At 31.0% G+C, this 22,684-nt stretch overlaps 2 protein-coding genes and 1 non-coding gene across 3 annotated transcripts; 2 read left to right on the top strand and 1 right to left on the bottom strand.

The window, feature by feature from the left end:
* Window positions 1–2,933: 2,933 nt before the first annotated feature.
* LOC145030046 (trichohyalin) lies at window positions 2,934–6,401 on the top strand. The gene is made up of 6 exons (XM_078978483.1): window positions 2,934–3,206; window positions 3,829–3,944; window positions 4,054–4,172; window positions 4,252–4,414; window positions 4,501–4,992; window positions 5,079–6,401. Exons 1-6 carry the CDS (start codon window positions 3,042–3,044, stop codon window positions 6,235–6,237), a joined length of 2,214 nt encoding a protein of 737 aa, XP_078834609.1. The 5' UTR covers window positions 2,934–3,041; the 3' UTR covers window positions 6,238–6,401.
* Window positions 6,402–7,676: 1,275 nt separating this feature from the next.
* Window positions 7,677–7,758, top strand: TRNAS-CGA (transfer RNA serine (anticodon CGA)). Its single transcript has one exon. It is a non-coding gene; the product is annotated as a tRNA-Ser (tRNA).
* A 126-nt stretch (window positions 7,759–7,884) lies between these two features.
* Window positions 7,885–10,805, bottom strand: ATNTT2 (TLC ATP/ADP transporter). Its single transcript, XM_078978480.1, has 5 exons — window positions 9,868–10,805; window positions 9,313–9,567; window positions 9,077–9,220; window positions 8,601–8,948; window positions 7,885–8,508 (listed from the first exon to the last, which is right to left on the bottom strand). The coding sequence occupies exons 1-5, from the start codon at window positions 10,654–10,656 to the stop codon at window positions 8,164–8,166; spliced, it is 1,881 nt and encodes a 626-aa protein (XP_078834606.1). The 5' UTR covers window positions 10,657–10,805; the 3' UTR covers window positions 7,885–8,163.
* Window positions 10,806–22,684: the final 11,879 nt, after the last annotated feature.

Raw genomic sequence — 22,684 nt, 5'->3', positions numbered from 1 at the left:
CTTCCTAACTGACTCTACTCACCGAGTCAGACTGTTGACTCGTCGAGTCCCTAGGCCCTGAACACTTCCATATCGCGACCTAACTCGCCGAGTCGCCCCAAAACTCGCCGAGTCCCACAAACTCCGAGTCACCTCTTGCTCAACTCACCGAGTCGTCCCTCGACTCACCGATTTACAACTCAACCAAAAAGGTTTGGATTCCACTACCAGACTCGCCGAGTCCAAGGCAATCTTCAACAGACTCGCCGAGTACCTCTAGTTCCTGCCTATCTTCATCCAACTCGCCTAGTACACCCATGTGACTCGCCGAGTACCTCTAGTTCTTAACCCATGCAGTGGTTTTTTAAGCCATTCTAGAGCTCCAATCCATAGATCTACCCTTCCACAAGCTATTCCTCACGTAAAGTTGCAAACTTTACGTGAATCCAAAGAGATCTAAGCATAAAACACTCTTGGGCTAGGGTTTGGGACAAAAAGGCTTCACTAACAACTCTTGGGCATGAACTTTATGGCTTCATGGACCATTACAATCCTAGATCTGAAGTAGCAACCTCATGTCTTACACCAAACTCGATATAGACCTCATTTATGCTCCAAAAACCCCACAATTGATAAATCTAGATGCACAAAATCTCAAGAACAGATCTCTTACCTCCAATGCAAGCTCCTACTGGAGAATGAACCAAATCTCTACAAAGCCCCTTGCTCCAAATCTTCTTGCTCTTCAATTCCCCTCCAATATTTCCTCCTCCAAGGCTCTAATTACTCACAAAGGAAAGCTCACACGAATCTAGGGCTTCTGCAACTCAAAGGGAAGGTAAAGAGGTTGTGGAAGAGGTGTTAGGCTCTTTATATAGAGCACAACCCCGAAAATTAGGGTTCTCTCCACCCAGCACCAACTCGTCGAGTCACTCCTCCAAATCACCGAGTTGGTCACTTAACACATGACCAGATTCGCGACCCGACTTGCCAACTCTATCAATTGACTCGCCGAGTCGATCTTCCATATTTACACTAAGCACCCTGAACTTTGCTCTTCTGAACTCGAGGTGTTACAAATTTAACCGCAAATTATAAACTTTTTAGTTTATTATTGTTTGTCACAAACCCAAATAAAAGAGAAGGGTTTATAATATTAACTATAATAAATGTCAAAGGGCCCCAAATTTTTAATTCGCTTAAAGCCCCTAAACTAATTAAGTCGGCACCGACTCCAAATAGCTTTAGTATAAGCTTAGTTAAAATAAATGTCTTAGTACAAAGTAACATTAGTTAAAATAAATTATTACTACTTAAACTTATTTATCTCTTCTTTCATGTATAACTATGGAAAAGTGACTTAAGAGACCATCGAAGTTTCAAATTCGTTCAAAAAAAACCATTCAAGTATTACATATTTAAAAAAACACCATCAAACTAAAACATATGTTTAAAAAACACCAACGCAGTACAGTTCAAAAAATATCATCTCTATGGTTTGGAGTAACTTACATATTTAGTCTCTAACTTTTTTTTCTTAACTCAGACGGTCCCTTTAGTTTAAATTTGTTTCGACTTCGGACCCTTTATCGAGTTAAAAAACTAATATATCCTTATTACTTTCATTTAACAATATTTTTGTTATTTATTAATTATTAATATGATTTATGTTATTATTTATTATAAATATATTTAATTATATAAATAATTAACTCGATCATGAAACTAATAATTAACAAGTAGTAAAAATAAATGTTAACTGAAACTAATAAGGGTATATTAGTCTTTTAACTCAATCATAGTCCGAAGGCAAAATAAATATAAACGCTAGGGACCGTCCGAGTTAAGAAAAAAAGTTAGGAGCTAAACATGTAAGTTACCGCAAACCATAGAGATTGTGTTTTTTGATCAGAATATTTACTTGGTTGATGTTTTTTCAACATATGTCTTAATTTGATGGTGTTTTTTAAACATGTAATATTTAAATGATGTTTTTTGAACAAATTTAAAACTTCAATGATCTCCTAAATTATTATCCCTATAATTATACCTTCATTTCCATTCATAAAATCGAACTCAAATCTACCCTAATAAATGAAAATGTTATTACCACTTGTCATTCTTTCATTTATTTGGTCACATATCATTTTGTCATAATTTTGAAATATATTTATTTTCCACTTGTCAATTACTTCATTATTCATTTACACTTTATCATTAATTTAGTTTCCATAAATTAAACCTACTATAATAACTATTAATTTCAAATTTCAAATCTAAAATTTCAATTTCAATTTCAAATAAATTTACACTTTAAACATTTGTATTTAATATTTGATTATAATAACTCATTTAGTACACGTGTCTAACAATTAAACACATAATTTTAATTAATTTATTTTTTGCATGTTTTTTTTTCGTAATTTTAACTTATTTCATATTTCAAATTCAAATAAACTCTCCATTTAGTTGCTTCATTATGTTTTAATTAACCCGTATAATATACGAGTTTCACAACTAGTATAAAATAAATACATAAAAAGTAAAAGATTTGTATCTTTTTCACAAAAGTTTACTTTTAATTATTTGTATATTAGTTTCTTAAATAACTTAAAAACACAATGAACTTAATATTTTATTATTCTAATTTACGACACCATAATCACGTCTAAAGTTATGCATTCTATAGACTATAGTCCCGCCTTATCTTCTTGTACCTTTTTTTTTTTGAACAGCATTATACATATTTATCTAATTTTAATTATTTAATATCATATCCTCCTGTAAAATTTAAATACAGTCTAACTATTTGAAGTTTTGAACTCACCAAATTCAATGGCATTTGGTCATTGGCGTAATAATTATTCCTAATGTAATGGAGCCGTTAGGCTTGCCAACGTGGCAACCTCATATTCAATTTGAAAAACGCAACGCCAAACACTGCTTCGTCATTACTAAGTCGGTGGCCCCTCATTCGACCGTTGCATCCTCCTCAACAAAACACCCCCATTCCATTATCTCTCTGTATTTTTTTCAGAAAGCTCCACGAAGAAGGAGGAGGAATGGAAATGACAGATGATTTGATGTTTAGTGCAGAAGAGCTGAGAGTCGATGAAGGCCTAGGCTACCCGAAAGCTTATGCTAAGCTCTGTAGAGATCGAGGTTTTGGTCCTTACTCCCATGGCCCTCCTTTTACTTTCACTCCATATGCTCTCCAATCGCACCAGGTAAATCCCTATTTGTACCGTAGATTGTGTATTCATAACTAATAAAAATACCCTAATCAGGATTTTCTAATTCATGATCTCAAACCCGTTGAATCTTTGATTCGAGGGTTTAGCGTGTCGTTTCCTGTTCAATTTTTTTAAACTTTAGGCTAACGTGGTGCTGATATAAACTAGATTACTCTTAAACATCGTACTAAAAATGCAATTTTTATTAGTAAAAATAAGCATTTAAAGTTTTCTCTTAGGACGATTGTTTCTGTAACTATTTTTATTGTTTTTCATCTGTTTTGATGACGTTTTCTCTAGAGAAGTTTTCATTACAATTCTTACTGTTTGGCTACTTAGAGTTCATATGCTTTCAAAATTAATCATCTATGCATTTTAGTTACTAACCATGAAAAAATGAAGAAGCTAAAAGTTAGATGTTTTTTGTTCAATTGTTCTTATCAACCCCATCATTTACTTGTGTCTAAATTTATCCCACAACAACCCCAATCTTCAAAATTCCAACATGTGGATTACTAGAATCTGTTTTTGATTGAGAAAGTGTAAAGAAGTCTTTTGCATCACTTTACTTGTCATTATAATTGATAAGAAAATCTTATGCATCCTGTATTTATAGGCTTTGAGAGCTAAGGAGCTAGATGAGTTGTTTCCAATTATAGATCTGAAAGCAAAACCGTCTGCAAAACCAAAGATTTTTGTGAACCTACTATGGAAGCAACTCAACCATCTTGGGTAATGAACGCCTCTTTGCTCCATTACCTTTTCTAATCCAATAACTTATTCCTAATTAAATACAAAAGGGTTTTACTTTAACAGTTGAAACAATGTCTTAACATTTCAGGAATGCTGGCTTTGATCCCGAATCTTTCAGAGTGGACTCCTATGGCAATGTTCTTTATTTCCATGCTGACTCTGCTTCTCCTCTTGCTTGGGATATTGATCATTGGTTCCCTTGCTCAAGTAATCATCTCTATATGATGTATATATACAAATCAAATGACTTTTCGTCTACATTTTCTGATTTCTTGGTGGATTACAGGGGGAGGAATGACTGTTTCCAGTAATCTAAGGTTATTACAATGGCAAGTATGCAAGAAGAAGCATCATAAGCTCGAGTTTTTGGTTCCATGGTGGGATCTTCAAGTGGGTATATCAGTCAACCAGTTCTTGTCAATCTTTGCTTCTTCAAACTCAGATTTTAGGTAAGTCATTTATAAACCTTTGTTACTTTCTCTTATAGATGTGCATTTATGGGGATTATGTTTAATTCTTTCCTTCAAATCGACAGGCAGAGAGGGTTTTATCTACTGTTTAGTAATGGCGAAAGTGAAGAACTTAATTCTACACAAACAGTTGATTCACATTGTTTTCCACAACCTTTTAACGAATCACAGAAGAAATTGGGTCTTGCTCCAGCTGCCATTGTTGTATCCAGAAAGGAATCCAACATTATGACAGCTGCAAGAAAATCAAGATCGAATATGTCAAAAGAAAATGAAAATCCAGAAATGGTGATGAACCCTTATCAAGCTATTGTCATTGCTCGAGACTCACTGAGACAGAATGAAGAAACAGTCAAGAAACAGAAAGAAATTGAGAAACTAGATGAAGAAGTAATGGAATTGAAACAAAAGAATGAAGAAGAAAGAACTTCAATCCAAGATCTTGAATTGGTGTTAATCAAGAAAAGAAGGCGTGCAGAAAAATGTCGGCGTTTAGCAGAAGCACAGGCCTCATATAAATCAATGCTAGAAAAGATGATAAGAGACGCTATGCATCAGTAAGAAAATAACCTCGATGACATTATAAATTCATGTTTGAAACAAGATAATTAATTGCTAAAAAACACTTTTTTGTTTGTTTCAGGAGTGTTGTTTATAAAGAACAAGTGAGGTTGAATCAAGCAGCAAGTAATTCACTCATGGCTAGGCTTGAAGCTCAGAAAGCCATTTGTGATTCATCAGAAAGAGAGCTTCACAAGAAATTTAAGCATAGAGATGAATTGGAGAAACAAATCAGACCCGAATTGGAACAAACAAGGAAAAGATCAAGAATGGATGATGGGAAAGATGATAAAATGGTGTTATATCTACAACCCGAATGCAAAGAAAGCCAAGAATCACCTCAAGATTTAGCTTTACTTCAAGAAAAAGATGACAATACTGTTTTATACTTGCCAGGATCCTACTCTGAACACAAGCAGTTAAGGGTGTTTTTGGAAGAGGAGCATAAAGAGTCTGAAGCAGAGATAGAAAGAAATGAAGAACCTATAGATGACATTAACATTGATAATGGCAAAAAGATGGAAAGATTGAGAATAGAAGAGAATGGAGTCTCGTATGACAATAGGTTTCCAGTTGATGATGATGATGATGAGTTAGTAAAAGAAGAGGAAGATGAAGATGAAGAGAAAAGAAAGCAACGTGGAAAGGGTAACGTTGAAAAATGGCTTCAAATACTATTGGAAGAAGAGGGTAGTAGTACTCATGAGAACATTCACATTAACACTTCAAATGCTTCAAATGGTAACAAGACAGATGAAATCATTAGAAAGATGAATTTAAAGTATCCCCAAAAAGAAACCTTGAAAACTGAGGCAACTGAAATTGTTAAAGAAGAAGATACAAAAAGAACAGCCTTGATTAAGAATCCTCCTTACGTAAGGAAAAGTAGTGTTGAGGAAGAAGATACAAAAACAGCCTTGAAGAATCCTCCTTACATAAGGAAAAGTAGTGTTGGTGAAATGGAATGTGAGAAATCGGTTAGCAGAAGGAAGAGTTTTGAAGTGAAGGAAAGAAGTGAAAAAATTGGGAAATTTAAGGATATTGCAAGGAGTGAGAGTGCTAGGGTTTTGAGAAGGATTCCATCTTCACCATCGATAATTTTGGGCATGAAAAAAGGTGTGGATTGCATTAGAAGGAAGCCGGCTGTGATGGGTGATGATGAGGATGTGGAAAACCATGGGGTAAATGGTAATTTTATCAAGTCTTCTTACAAGGTGATCAAGAAAGTAGTAAAGATGTAGTTTTGCAACTTTTAGTTGCAAGTATAGTGTGTTGGTATTTTTTTTACGGTGAATAAGTGGAGTGAACTACTATGTGTGTGTGTGATTCGTTGTCTTGTCATGCTTGGTTTGTGTGTGTGCATATTCTAAATCGAAGAGGATGCAGAAAATTTTATTCTGTAAAAGGGATTATTCTTTCGATATCATTACTATTTTGGATTTCAATTATACAAGGTTAGAAATAAGTTGTCATGATCAATATCTTACTACTATAATTGTTTTTTGTTCCACAAGACAATGTATAATATCATATAGGGATTGAAAAATCTTACTACTATGAGCTATTTTGTGGGATTGAAAAATCTTACTATTATGAGCTATTTTATTCCGTGTGAACAATGATTTATTTATATCAAATGAAAGTTACAAACACATTTATATAAATATTTCAACTTAAACATCTAGTTTCAAACGATCCTAGATCCAAGCTCCTAACATAGGATATAAATATGTAACATAGTAAAAAGTAGATCCATATGACCAACTACATTTATTTGCTCACATTCATAGAAAATTAGAAGATGAATGATGAATTTTAGAACGAAAACTATAAATTTAACTATCTAAAAATGTTTCTTTGGGAATTAAAAAAAGATCTAATCAATATGGCAAAACCTAAATGTCAATTTTGTTTGTTTTTTCATTCAATAAGATATATAAATAATTTAACATGTTTCTTTAGGGAAAAAACAATTCTAAATAAAAAGGATAAAGAAAATGTCATTTTATTGATGGCTTTTTTTTAAATATATAATAATTAACAATTTTATTCACGATGATGCTATGATCTTAGCATATATTTTACGATCTCATTAAAGATCATACAATCTTTACGCCGATTTTACCTCTAAATCAATCTTGTAACAAGATCATAAATAAAACCATATAAAAATGCATGAATAAAGAAACAATAATAAATAGAAGATAATTGGATAAACAAATCAAGCACAACTTAGGACCAAATATGATTTTGGGCTTTTATTGAGTTTTAGTACAAAATAGTAAGTTTGAACATAAATGAGTCGGCCCCTAAAGAATATAAATCGTATCGAGCATTATTGTTAATATTTTTTTATTGAACTCGATCATAACTTGATTAATTTAATATAGTTTTATAGGTATTTTCATGTTATCAGATGGTATTTCATGTTATTCATGCTTTCAAATCGAGTTTGCCATATTGCACATAGCTTTAATAGATATATTTTTTTCTATTCAAGTTCTTAAATCGAATTCAAAATAAAAAATAAAAAATAAAATAGAGTCTTCAAGCTATCGGGATCCAATTCAAGGTTCACATTATTTAAAATGCTACCTAAAAAGTTAAAAACTTTCTTGTTTTGTTTTGTTCTCTAATTTAAATGATTATATATAATTAGTTGGGAGAGAAGAAACAAAACGTCAATATGTCCGAGTGGTTAAGGAGACAGACTCGAAATCTGTTGGGCTATGCCTGCGCAGGTTCGAATCCTGCTGTTGACGTTTATTTTTTTTTTCTAGACAAAAAGTAGTAGGAAATTTAATTTCTCTTATCCAAGCAATCCCTAAAAAAATTATATTAACGGGAAAAAAAATCAACTCTTCAATCTCAACATAGCAAAAAGGGGATAAAAAAAGAAAAACAAAATACATTTCATCACATTAACAACATTCAAATGTCGTTTCTACAAAGATTTGCCTGCGAACAGACATAAACCTTACAAAAAAAACATCAAAGACTTCCAAAAGTCAGCAGCAGCATTCCTGGATTTGCTCTGATTATTCTACTCAAAAACAAGAACAAGAAAACCCTAGAAAAAACATCCCAAAGTTTCCACCTTTACCTGTGTATCCAAACTCTAAAACCCCTCCTATAACAACCAACATCTTCAATTCAATTCAAACAATTCAATCATTCCTTGGAAACGAGGATTCCCCCGAGTTACTGCCCGAATCACTGACCAGCTGCCCATTCTCATTCGTGTCCACATCCGATGAAACAATCTGGATCTTGACCGCTGCCCGCTCCATCTCCTTCTCAAGCTCTTCCTCTTGTCTCAAAGCTGTAAACTGTGTGTCTAATGACTTTGCTGCCCCTAACCATGCCACCACAATAACCAGAAGCACTCCACCAAGATATGGTGTCGAGTTTGCAAGTGATCCAAAAGTCAAAATCATAAACTGCTGAATCAATGCTCCTCCTGATTTCCCTAATGGATTGCACACCACATCTATAGCTGCCTTTCCTTTAACCTGAAATTTCAAAATATTAAAGGGTAAATTAAAGTTAAAGCTCCTCCCGATTTAAACAAACAATAAGTTCAGATTCGAATTCAAATTCAAACCTTGGTGTCTTCATCCAAGGGTATATATGCCATTTCCTTACAAGGATCAAACAAACTGTATTTTGCACTTTTACTAAATATGTTTTGCAATGCACCAACATAGACAGCTGCTAAAAGTGGAGTGATCCCAAACTTCATAAGACCGGGTCCCAAAGGATCACCGAACAAAATTAAGGAAAAGAACCCAACCCCGGTTAAAAGTAGAACTGTGGGTGTGATTTTAGCAGCCACCCCCCAACCATATTTGTTGAATATCCATTGACTTAATAACATCATTGTGAATGTTGCTATTCCAGTTGCAGTTGAAAAGTCGCCCATGAAGGAAGAATACTCGTTTGGACTTGGGAACTGCAATATAAATAATTGTTTAATAATATAACTTATTAAGTTATATTGTAACAAAAAAATGTAAGACAAATTTGCAAAAAGCTAATAACTATAAGGGGTATTTTTTTTTTTTTTAAATTATGTTTTACCTGTGCCTTGAGCTTTGATTTCCATGTAACCTCAACAAGATTAATGCTAATTCCATACGCTACAACCAAAGTGGCTAAATCCCTGATGTAAGGCGATGAAGCCAAGAATTTCAAACTCTCCATTGTGGTCATGTTCGGCTTCTCCTACAATACATGCATTCAAGGTGTACTTTTAGTAAAAAAAAAACCCAAAACTCGATATAAGTAAAAAGAAAATTATAAACTTGAGATGTTACCTTCTTCTTCTTGCTACGAGTAGGGAGAGGAACGAATGTATTAACCCACCAATAAAGACCACAAATGGCAAACCCCATTAACACCACAATACTCATCATGTATTTCAATGAAATTGCCCATCCATCGACTCCTGGACCCAAATGTTTCCTCATATTTGAAAAGTACTTAACGGTTCTCCCCGAGAATATCAATGCAACATTCGCTCCAAGCCCAAATAGAGGATAGAACTTTTTCGCTTCTTCAACTGTTGTTATCTACATACACATATCCATCATACATCATACACATATGCGTAATACATATACGTCTATGGAGACATGTATATGTTTATATATATGTGTGTGTGTGTGTTTGTGTATACAAATACATTTGAAGGAAATCAAAATGTTGAATGCAAAAGATAAGACACCCAATTCGTGCTTATCCACTTATATCATGGAAAACAACGAATTTATGGTGTAATAACCAAATTACAATCCAATCTCGAGAACGAAATTCAATATCAACAAGATAAGCTTAACACTGGGGGGGAAAAGGAAGAAGAAGCGTTATACCTGATTAGCAAACCCCCAAAACAAAACCGAAACGACGACACTTCCCCAGAGCTCAGCCATGACATAAAACAAACAGAAACTCCATATCCTCATAATGGCAAGAGGTCCGAGAAACCGCGGACCCAAGAACTCAAGAAGCCTATCAGCAAGTGCTGTGGGGTGAACATAGCCGCTAAGAGGGTACAAAACGAATCCGAAAGCCCCAAAAAACGCGATGAATGGAAGAATTACAGTATAGAAAAGAGCTTTCTTTGATAAAACATTAGCCAATTTTGTATACAACAGCATAAACCCAATTGCCATTGGCAAATTAACCCAGGTTTTCAAAAAGGGTATAATTTCAGCACTTGAACCCTGGGCTGTTACCACTAATACATCTTTTGTATCTCTAAGGATTGTGTAATTGAAAAGAATACAGAAGAACATTAACCCTAAAGGTACAATCTTTTTTAGGGTCAGGACTTCAATACCCATAAACTTTGGGGTTTCTACGTCGCCATAGCCTGCGCCGCCGGGGAGGGGCGCCGCGGCGGCGGAAGCTTTACAGACATGCAAAAGTTTGGGTTTTGGGGCACTAAACAAACCAGGGTTTGTAGCAGCAAACCCTTGAAACTTTTTACACCCATCGACATTTAAGGAAAACCCATTTGTGGATTTGGGTTTTAAGGGATTTGAGAGGTGGAATCGTTGTCTAAGAGATAGGTGTGGTGATGGTTTGTTAAGAAAAGCTCTGGTTTGTGGATTTGAAGGAAGGGATAGAAGGCCTTTTGTTTGAATGACAGCTTCCATCTCCACACCTCTCTCTCTTTCTCAGTTCTTGAATTCAAGAAACTGAAAAGATAAGAAATGGGATTTAGAAAAGAGGGAGATGTGAAGGAAGATAACGTGAGGAAGCTGCAAATTGCTGTAACAAAAAGGTTTATGTAAAAACCTAAAACCTTTGCTTAGAAACAAGACAAAAATGGCATTGCAGAATTCGGAAATCGGATTTATTCCGAGCTTCTAGTAATAAAATAATCAATTCAATCTATTTTGATAATTCTGATTTAGAGTTTTGGAAGGAATCTTGGTCGTTAAATCGTCTTTTTGATGGTTCAGATTGTTTAGTTTAATTGAATTAACTGACACAAATTATCTTTGCAGTAATTGAGTTTTTGGCGTGAAAAATATGAGAGATTTTATAATTTTGTCTTGAAGTTATTTTAACATTTATATTCACTAAATATTATCAAGGTAACCGCATTTTAATTATTATTAATATTAATATTAATATTACAAACATTCATAGAGATCGCGAATTTACGGTCCCAATGTTCTAATATTACATAAAATAAAAAATATTGAATGCAATAAATTATTTACGGTTCTTTATATTTCTCTATACGTTTTTTTTGTAATTCTTGAAACAGAATTAGGTTTTTCAGATTTTAATTTGTAACTTCTGGATGGTATACGTCGAAAGGGCATTCGTGCAATTTTTGAACATTAAGCAATCTTTATGAAAATCTACATCTTAACCATATTGCCGAACATTGTACCACAGCAGGTAACTATTCATCGCTTGATCAATTTTTTACTAAATTGTTAACCATTATGTATAAAATATGCAGTTCATTAACATATAATTGATTGGGAAGTGTCACTTTTCTCGTTTCCTCGAGATGTTTTCTAACTTTTCGGGTTTTGACAGTGAAGTGGTCTTTTTTGTACCGGATTATGTCTAAAATTAGGCGAATTCTTGCGCGTTGCGCGATAATAGAATTATATAGTTAAAATAATGCTTTTTACTAAATTATTATTTAATATTTCTAAAAATATTAGTAGTAAAGCAAACATATAGTTACCATATTAGTTTTACTAAATATTATAGTTTAATTTTTAAGTCATTGTGATATATACAACTATTTAATAATTTTATAAACCATTTAAAATTGTGTAAATTATATATTAAATGAATGATAATATAACGGGTAACAAAACGTATGAACTGCAACTATTAAAAACATAAAAATAGAAAAATATCTATTATAACATATATATATATATATATATATATATATATATATATATATATATATATATATATATATATATATATATACAACGAATAATAAAAAATATGAAAAATAAACACTGTAACTTTTAATAACATAAAAACACTAAAACATCTATTATAACATTTATATTAACTCTTCATATTTAAATCACAAATCTCTTCAAATACATTAATATTTTTAATGAGCAAAACTTTACGATCCTATAAAAGAAAAGAAAATAAAAAGTTATTAGTGATTACTAATTAATAATTATAATTTAAAAACTTTTGAGTTATAACTAATAAATATATATAAATTAGAAAACTATTGAGTTGTAATGTGAGTTTGACATGAATGCGGTACTTGGAAATGTGTATTTATTATTATTATTATTATTATTATTATTATTATTATTATATTCATCTAAATAATTGGTTTTGATACATCATTTTAATCCCTTTAATTATTAAACATAAAGATATTTAATTATAAATTTATAACATACATAGGTGCATATACATGTTAAACAAATCACATATAATATATATATATATATATATATATATATATATATATATATATATATATATATATGATACCATTTTTTATGATCCTTATGATTTTTATTCATCGTTAGTATAACTAGAAAATGACTAGTTTTGTTTTTAGATAACGTATCTGTTTGTAACGAATTTTAATACTTGCTCTTATGAATCGTCTAACATCATGAATATGATTATTGTTTAAAATTGTGCCTTGATTATTAAGTTTATAAGAATCTTTAAGATTTTGCTCAGAGTTATTAATAGATTCTTGGATTTGCTGTATTTTTAAAAGAATATTTCTATTAGGAATACAATTCATCAAAATTTTGCTAGACATAATTAAATGATCTAACCATGAATTTGATTAATTTGATTATTAAAAACGAGTACTATTTTAACAAAAATTTCAAATCTTGTAGAATTAATAGTTAGAATAACTCGCAATGAAATTATCATAAAAATAACACAACAATAGAATATTTTAGATAATACCTTCTTGAATTAGGCTTGAATTACAATCAGTACATACTTCTGGAGAAAGAATTATTTGAAAATCTAAAGACTTTGAACATCTACTAGTAGAAAGAGAGACTCTTGGAGATTTTTTAGACATTGGATGAACATTTTTTAGAGAATGAATTTTTTCTCTTGTGATAACCTCTATTTATAATCATCTTGGAGTCTTCAAAGTCTTGAAATCATCTTGTGATAAATTTTTCCGTAAGAATCCATGGCCAATCAATAATTATTTGCAAGTGGTTGTCCTTGAAAGTGGTTGTCATTCATCTTCTTTTGATAAAGCAAGCCATTATAGAGCATCTTCTAAAGTTTTTTGTCTTCATATCATCATTGATTATAGATTTGATAATAATTTTGATAAAAATTGTTTATACATAAATACATGAATACCTACATAGTATACATGTATTCGTACTTGAAAAACGAAATTTTGATAATAGAAAAAACGAAATATCTTACATTTAAAATATTACATCAAATTTATGGATAATGATTTCTTATTCTTCATAAGGATCATCAAAAGGGTCTTGAGCGTCTTCGAATAAATCATTCTTTATAGATTTTGGAGAATCGTCAGAAACTGATGGAGTTTGGCGAATTTCTTGAAGTAATTTTTGAAGTTCTTGAGGAGAAGAGGTAGCAGCATCTTTAATTCTTGCAATTAGATCCACATCGCTTTTGGGAAGACTGTTGATAAAAGTGGCTTCGACTTCTGGTTTTTGAATATATATTTCTTGATAATGTTTAATTACTGCTTGTTCACTAGCTTGAGAAATCTTCATTTTATCCCACCATTTTGAGCGAAATTGGCGATTAAGCCAGGGAGGAGAGGTGTCTTTTGCTTCTTGATAATGAAAAGTCCAAGACATTATCCATGGAACTTTAAATATCATAGTGAATTGTAACATGTATTCAAATTCTGGAATTTGTTGAATAAACAATTCTTTAAATTTGAGATATCCATCGTAAATTTCTTTTGGTAAACAATTTGGAAGAATACCCATATATTTGTACCAATTGATAAACCATCTTGGATATTCACAATTGAAGTTCAAATCAAAGAAGATAAACCATGAATGTGAATAATTCCGAATAAAGAATGCCTTAGTCCAGGCGTCTTGATAATCATAGTAAGAAAATTTGGGATAAGCAGGATAACTTATAAGAGGTTTTTCAGAGTGAAGGTTTGGAACCCAACTTTCTGGAGAAATGATTTTGATAATATGAGCTTTGCTAAAATCAATGTTTCCCTCTTTAGAATTAGAACGATGAACAAAATTGACCGAACCAGATTCTTGCAGAATAGCTTGATAATATTCTCGGGTTTTATATGAATCAACATAAAAGGTTTTTCCTTGTCCAAAGAGATGATTGGTGAGAATATGAAAACCTTGGTGTAACTTATGGATTTGAAAATCTTCAAGAATTTGAACTCTTAGGAAATTTGGATTAAGAACATAAGGAGTTTTTGTAGAAGGGCTAGGAGTAACAGATTTTTGAGTTTGAGGAGAGATAGGTTTTGCAAAAGGGCTTATTGTGTCAGTTGAAGCAACTTTTGGAGTAACAAGTTTTGACTGAAGGATATTAGAATAAAGTTGTGAATTCTTAGAAGTAGGTGTTAAAGGAGAAAAACGATTTTGATTTTGAAATGGAACTAGCTTTTGAGAGGCTGGAACAAGATTTTGATAGACTGGCTTCTTGTCATCATGTTTGGAAGAGGACGATGAACTCATTTTCCCTGCAAAAATTCTCGAGAAAGAAAGTCAGGAAGTGAGTTATTTTCTCCTTTTATAAATTCTATTTCGAAATCAAAGTTACCTAAGAGGGCTTGCCAACGAGCAAAAATTTGCTTGGAAATAATATTTTTTACATCTTTTTCCAAAATACTTTTTGCAGATTGACAATCTATTCTTAATAAAAAAGTTTTCATAAATAAATCATCTTCAAATTTCTTAATACATAAAACAATGCTTAAAATTTCCTTTTTGACAGTTGAATAATTTTTCTGTGTATTATTCCATGCACCAGAGTAATATCGAACTAATTGCTCTTCAGTTGAGTTAACAAATTTTTGTTTTAAAATTCCTCCGAATCCAATATCACTAGCATCGGTTTCAACTATGATTTTGGCATCGGGATGAGGTAAATTTAAACATGGCAAAGTAGGGACCTTTTGTTTTATATATTTAATTATATCTGTATGTTTTTGAGTCCATGGTTCAGGATTGTCTTTTAATCGATTATAAAGTGGTTTACATATGATCCCTAAATCTTTGAAAAAATCATGGATGTAATTTAAGCATCCTAAAAATCTTTGAAGTTGTTTTTTATCTTTAATTTCATCAGGAAATTTAGTAGAAAATTGCAAGCTTCTTGTTATAGGTCTAATAGTGTTTTTGACAATATCATGTCCTAGAAAACGAATTTCATTTTTAAATAAATGCATTTTTGTTGCAGAGACAGCTAAACCATTTTGATAAATTAAATCATGAAATTGATTTAAATGTTTAAAATGTTGATCAATTGATTTTGAAAAAATTAGGACATCGTCGATATAAGCAATAGCAAAACTACTTATAGGAGTTATGATATCATTCATAATATTTTGGAATTCAGAAGGAGCATTTTTTAATCCAAAAGGCATTACATTCCATTCAAAATGCCCAAAGGGAACATTAAAACCAGTTTTGTATTTATCTTCCTCATGAATTTGTATTTGCCAAAATCCTGATTTCATATCAAACTTTGAAAATATTTTTGAATCATAAAGCTTTTTTAGCAAATTTCGTTTATTAGGAATAGGATAACGAATCCATTCTAAAACTTTGTTTAAAGGTTTATAATTGATAACTAATCTTGGTGATCCTCTTTCTAATTCTGCAGCATTCATAACATAAAATGCTGAACAAGACCATGGTGACTTAGAAGGTCTTATGAGTTTTTTATTTATTAAATCTTGAATTTCATTTTTACAATGACTTTCTAATTCATTATTCATGTGAATGGCTCTAGATTTTGAAGGAATATCCTTTTCATTAAAAAATTTTATATATGGTAGTTTTACAATATGTTGCTTTCTATTCCAAAAGGCATTAGGAATATTAGAACAAACATTTTTTTCAAATTTTAATTTTAATCCGGTTATTTTATTTTGAATATTATTATCACTTAATTGATTAGTTATTCGAACATTATTTATTTCGTTAATAAGATATTTGGCTTGTTGCGTTTTATAATTAAGGACATTAATTGTTGAATATAAAGGAGGTTCACAAAATTTAAATATAATTTCTTTTCCAAAAATGTTGGTTCTTATACCATCATCATGAACCATAAAAGGATATAGTTTTGTAATGAAAGGTGTTCCTAGAATTAAAGGAGAAGATAGATCTTTTACTAAAATTAGGTGAGTTTTATAACAGTAATCTTGGTCATTACAAATATGAACATCAGAAACTTTATAATTTACAATTAATTTTGTACCTCCGGCACCAGTAAGTCTAGATGTAGTTTTTTCATAAAATTGTGTAGGAAAAATTCCTTCTTGAATACAATTCATATCAACACCACTATCAATTAAAGCAGTTAGGTTAATTTTAAAATTATCCTTAACTAAAGTAATTTTAGTGTTCCATTTTTGAGAAACTTGATTATTTATAAGTTTACTAATAGTTACATTTTCAATTTTATTTTCTTCTTCATTATTAATTTCTATATTTTTGTTTTTAAAAATAGAAGGTTTTTCTTTTTCTAAAATTAAAATTTTATTTTTTATTTCTTTTATTTCTCGTTTTACTATTTTTAATTCTTCTTGAAGTTCTTGCATAGAAATTGGCTTTGCTTCAGTAAATCTTTCGTATATACTTTTTAAATTAAAATTTTCATTATTAGCAGGAGTTATGTTATTAGTTTTATTAAGCATCTGTTTTATTAGCAATTCTTGGATATTTTTATCTTTTATAGAATCAAGAGAGTTTAAAAGATCTTTATCATCTTGCGAAAGAACATTAATGGAGCCACTAGTGATTACATTGATTAAATTGTTACAGTGACATTTACCAATACATTCGCAAATATCAGAATCTTCAGAACTTGAAGTAGTATTTTCGAGAATATTTAAATCATTTGTTTGAAAGTCAGAAATACTTTCATCGGAATCTGAATCAGTATTTAAAATAATTTTTCTTATTTGTTCTTTCAAGTCTTCAGAGACATTTAACTCATTTATTTTCGTCTTAGCATAACAATTATTTGCTGTATGACCATTACGCCCACATTTATGACAAATAATAATATCTTTTGATTTTCTTTTAGATTTTTTATAATTTTGTCTATATGGTTTTTTGGCTTTCGAAGCGTAATCTTTATCCTTTTTATAATTTTCTGGAAGATTATATTTCTTTTTCCTAAAATATTTTGAAGATCTTTTCTTAAAAACTTTAGATTTTGAAGTAGACGGACCATTTAAGGGCTGATAACCATATTGTTGGCAAAAATTTCCCAATTCATTTTTACTGTTAATTCTATCTTTTTTGAGTTTTTCTTTAAACCTAAGATCAGCACAAACTGCCAATCCCTCTTTATTAATATAGTTTATTAAATCTCCATAAGTTAGATTTTGATAAGGAATGGTATTATTAAAATTTTCTCTTAATTTTTGTCGAACTCTTTCCGCCAAGAGTTTTGGAAGGCCAGCAATAAAACGTTCTTTCCAATAAGACTCTTTACAATCGGGTCTTGAAAAAACTTTAACAAGATAATTATCTTTATACCATCTAAAATCAGTAAGTTTTCTGCAATGTAAATTCATTAAAATTTCTGAAGTTTTTTCTTGAAAAGTAGTAGGATCCCCTACAAAGTTTTTGATAATAGCAAAAATTAAAGTGTTAACCATATCATCTTCAAACGTTTGTATTTGTTGATTATTTTCTTGTTTTATAATAGTTTTCTTAGCAGATAAAATATAATCTTTTTCTTCTTGTGAAATATAGAAATCCCACCAGCCTTTAAGACTGCCAGTAAAACCAGAAGTAATAATATTAACAATTTGGAGTTGAGTATTATTATGAGCTTTATAAGCATTAGCAGCCATAGTCATTTCTTGTACAATATTCATAATTTGATGTTCAGAATGGCCATCAATATTCCATTCATAAATAGAATTACCATCATATTGAGAACGGTCAAATTGAAAACTTCGTTCTTCAAGTTGAACATCTGGAAGAGAGGGTCTATTCCAATAATTTCTTATGGTTGGTTTTGGATTTTTTCCGAAAGTGCTTTGCTTTGATTGATGAATTTTATTAAGATTTGAAAAGTCATTAGTGAGTTGATTAATATCATCATTCGTATTAAATTGTTGAGCAAGAGTTTCAAAATTTGTTTCACTATTAATATCACTATTTTCAGATTCTTCATTCGTAAGAGTATTAATATTATTAGTGTTTGAGATATGAAGTTTTGAAAGTCTTTTTTCTAATTCGTTAATTAAATCTGTATTTCCTAGATTAAAATTACCATCGATTTGGCAAGGAACAAAACTTAAATTACTAGTGCTTGCCATATCTTGCTTGTTAATGTTTTTATCTTTAAAAAATTTTTCTTCAATTTTTACTAGATGCTCGGTAATACTAGATAAGGTTTCATTTGCATAGTTATTTTGGTAAATAATTTTTTGAAGACCCTTTTCGGTAGTTAATGGATTTGGGGATAGAATTAGTATAGTCAACAGTTTTTAGTTTTAAAGATCTCGACTTTAATAACGAAGATTTTGAAGAGCCTGTTTCTGGAAAAGAAGTTGATAATCTGGATGATGAAATATTTAAGGAAGAAAAATTTATATCTACAGAACCATCATTATATTCAATAATATTTGAGATTTGTTTTGAAGAGTCTAATGGTTTTGGATCAATAACATTTTGTAAGTTCCAATTACATGATTGGGTTATATCAGACCATTTTAATCTTTTTGGTGTATGAACTTTGGTATGGTTAGTATTTGCTTCAAAAATAATTGTTTCATTTTTAGGATTTGATAAACGTGTTTTTGGTTCAAGTGTAGTTGTCATAGTTTTGTAACAAACACGATAAATTATTGCTAAAGGCTTTGTATCATCCTTAAATTCTAAATTTTTTGTTTCTATAGTTAAAACTAAAGTATCTAAAATATTTTTATCAAATAATCCTACAGAGAAATTCGGATAACAATTGAAATAAATAGGTCCGTTAGCAATATTTGTTTCAGCCATAGCTAAAATAGAATTTTGAAAATCTTTATGTCTCCTGTCTCTTAAAATAAGGAGAACAGGGGCATCTATTCCAATTCTAAATAGAGGCTTGATAGCAATTTGGACTAAACCGACATGTAAAAATTTATATTTCGTTCTATGCTCTAGAATAGATCGTGATGATAACAAATGTAAGTTTTGTTGGTTTTGACCAATAGACAAAGTTTGTTCTGTCATTTTAATAGAATAACCTTGAAAGTAATCAAAAGTTCCTATTTTATATATTGTATTAATATTAGTTTTAGGTATTGTCCAATTATTCAAACTTTGTTCTATGTTATTAACGGTTTCTTCAATAGAATTTATTTGATTATCATCATCATCTTGTTCATTATTGATATGTTTACCAAGAATATATTTTTTGGATAGTATGCCTGAAATTTTACTCATATTTTTTGTTTTAAAATTCTATAAGAAAACTTACCTGTTTTAATAATGGTGAACAGAGGGGATTCGTCCCGACGATGATTGTGGTCCGGCACCGCGTCTTACGTCCTTATCTGCGCGCTTTACGCTAATCCAGCCAATCACTGGTCTTGTCTCTGTATCATGCTTATTAAAACTTATATATTTCTTATAGGATATTAAACCAAAAACTTTAGAAGTAAATATATCATGCATAACCTCCCCAAAATCTTTTCTTGGCTCTGATACCATTTTTTATGATCCTTATGATTTTTATTCATCGTTATATATATATATATATATATATATATATATATATATATATATATATATATATATATATATATATATATATATATATATATATATATATATATATATATATATATATATTCGTAAATGTCATATGTAATTCTTGTCGTAGTAATATGGATAAATTAATTTCATATGAAGAACATATCATGATAAATTTATCATAATTACATATCAAATGTTAAAAATTATGTTATCTTTTAAATAGTATCTTTTAAATATGTTGTGTAGGATAACCCAACAAAAAAATAATAGAAAATAAACATAATCAGAATAGAAAAACTACAATCAAATAAATAATAGCATTGGGTGGTTGAATATATAAATAAAGATGTTACATAAACATACATTTAAATCAAAAGAAAAAACTAATATTCATCAACTTTGCTCAAACAAAAACAAACATATATCCATTTTCTGAATCTGCTTTCTTCATTTAACACCATTCAACATAGAAACTTGATGACAATTCTTCACTAACCTGCAATCAAAATATTTTTTTCTTGAAAAAGAAGAATCAGAAAGATATTCCAAGCAAAACATTGATGTTTGGAGGGTCGCATTCAAAATTGAGTAATACATACAAATCAAATATAACGATTAAATGAGAAACTGAATATAAAGAAAGAATAAAAAAGTTTCATTTGTTTTGGTTGAAATATATTCCAAGCAAAACAATGATATTATGATATCATTCTTACATGTAAGATTTTATATAACACAAAAGACACAAAAGATTAACATTTTTCTAGTAAACTTTTCACTAAATACTAATTAAACATAATATAAGTTATAAAACTTTTGAGTGTCAAATCATAGTTAAGAAAACTTTTAGTTACATTAGTTAAAAAAAAAGGGGGGTTTCAAATGAATGTGGTTTAAGGAAGTTAAAAAATGGGGGTTTCAAATGCATGAGATTCAAGAAAAAAATACTAGTTTTATAAGTATGTATGATATAGTCCGTGGACATAAAGAGCAACCGAGCATCCACAAATTTTAATCCGGCAATTAGATGTTATAAATTCGTTCACTAATATCCTTCTATCTAAATTGAAGCAATGATATCCAATTAGGGAAAATGACATAAAAGCCCTTAAGTTTTCACAAAAATATCGGTTTTACCCTTTGACGTATTTTATGTCCAGTAAAGCCCGAAGTTTTGTTTAATTTGTTTATTTTTACCCTTGTAGCCGGTTTCCAGGTAATCTACCGGTTACCTAATGCCATTAAACCCCTTGAATTTTTAAAAATGTTCAGATTTACCCTTAAGTTTTTCAAAAATGTTCGTATTTACCCTTACATTGACTGTTGTTGTTGTTGTTGTTATTATTATTATTATTATTATTATTATTATTATTATTATTATTATTATTACACTTTTAATTGTATAAAAATATTTTATACATACATTTTTAAATGTATAAAAATATTTTTACTAACATAAATATACATTTAAAAATATATGTACTTGTATTTAGTATTTATATACATTTTAAAACCCTAAATCTTCATCTATAATTGTTGAATCGAACAGAAAAAGCTTGATAAAGTAAAAAATTTCGTCAATGACTGATTTTGCAAAAACAAATGCTTCAGATCAATATAAAAATTGATGCATTTCATGATCTTTTTTGTGAACTTACAACAATCATAAATGAAGTTTACACTCATATTTGACATTTCGTTATCATTTTTTGAGATAAAAACAGTTAATGAATGATTTTAAGTTGATAATCCTTAATATTTCTGGAGGAGTTACCTGGTGTCGCTCCCGAGAGGCAGGTAGAGTTTAGTATTGATTTGGTTCCGGGGGCTGCGCCTATCGCCAAGGCGCCCTATCGCCTTGCGCCTCCAAAGATGCAGGAGTTATCCTCTCAACTTCAGGAGCTGCTGGGAAAAGGGTTTATTTGGCCGAGCAGTTCGCCATGGGAAGCGCCTATCCTTTTTGTCAAGAAAAAAGATGGTTCACATCGGATGTGCATTGGTTACCGGGAGTTGAACAAGCTGACGGTCAAGAACCGTTACCCGTTGCCGAGGATCGACGATTTGTTCGATCAGTTACAGGGAGCATCTTGGTTCTCTAAAATCGATTGGAGGTCTGGATATCATCAGGTGAGGGTGCGAGATGAGGATATCCAGAAGACAGCGTTCAGGACTCGTTACGGGTATTACGATTTCGTGGTGATGCCCTTCGGGCTCACCAATGCACCGGTGGTGTTTATGGACCTCATGAACAGGGTGTGCAGGCCGATGTTGGATCACTCGGTGATCGATTTCATCGACGACATATTAGTATATTCGAGGTCCAGAGAGCAGCATGAGGAGCATTTAAGGGAGATCCTCAGAGTTTTGAGATCGGAGAGGCTTTATGCCAATTTCTCCAAGTGTGATTTATGGTTATGAGAGGTCAAGTTCCTTGCACACCTCGTTAACCAGAAGGGGGTATTGGTCGATCCGGCCAAGATCGAGGCAGTAATGAGTTGGGAGGTACCGAGATCAAGAGTTTCCTAGGGTTGGCTGGTTATTATCGGAGATTTATCAGGTATTTCTCCAAGATTGTCGTGCCACTCACCAGGTTGACCCGGAAGGGTGTTTCTCTTTCATGGGGCCCAGAGCAGCAGGCCTCCTTCAAGACACTTCGCCATAGACTGTGTGAAGCCCCGATGTTAGCCCTTCCGGAGGGAATGGAGGATTTCGTAGTGTATTGCGACGC

The sequence above is a fragment of the Lactuca saligna genome, chromosome 1 (genome assembly GCF_052625555.1).
Source record: "Lactuca saligna cultivar CGN05327 chromosome 1, ASM5262555v1, whole genome shotgun sequence".
NCBI classification, from domain to species: Eukaryota; Viridiplantae; Streptophyta; class Magnoliopsida; order Asterales; family Asteraceae; genus Lactuca; species Lactuca saligna.
The sequence above is the reverse complement of the archived record's forward strand: the minus strand, read 5'-3'. Positions and strand labels throughout refer to the sequence as shown.

Coding starts and splice junctions, on each gene's coding strand:
- LOC145030046 (XM_078978483.1), top strand. CDS start 3,042: ATGGAAATGACAGATGATTTGATGTTTAGTGCAGAAGAGCTGAGAGTC. Junction 3,945..4,053: donor AAGCAACTCAACCATCTTGG/GTAATGAACGCC, acceptor TTAACATTTCAG/GAATGCTGGCTTTGATCCCG. Junction 4,993..5,078: donor ATAAGAGACGCTATGCATCA/GTAAGAAAATAA, acceptor TGTTTGTTTCAG/GAGTGTTGTTTATAAAGAAC.
- ATNTT2 (XM_078978480.1), bottom strand. CDS start 10,656: ATGGAAGCTGTCATTCAAACAAAAGGCCTTCTATCCCTTCCTTCAAAT. Junction 9,221..9,312: donor CTCGTAGCAAGAAGAAGAAG/GTAACATCTCAA, acceptor CATGTATTGTAG/GAGAAGCCGAACATGACCAC. Junction 8,509..8,600: donor CCTTGGATGAAGACACCAAG/GTTTGAATTTGA, acceptor TTGAAATTTCAG/GTTAAAGGAAAGGCAGCTAT.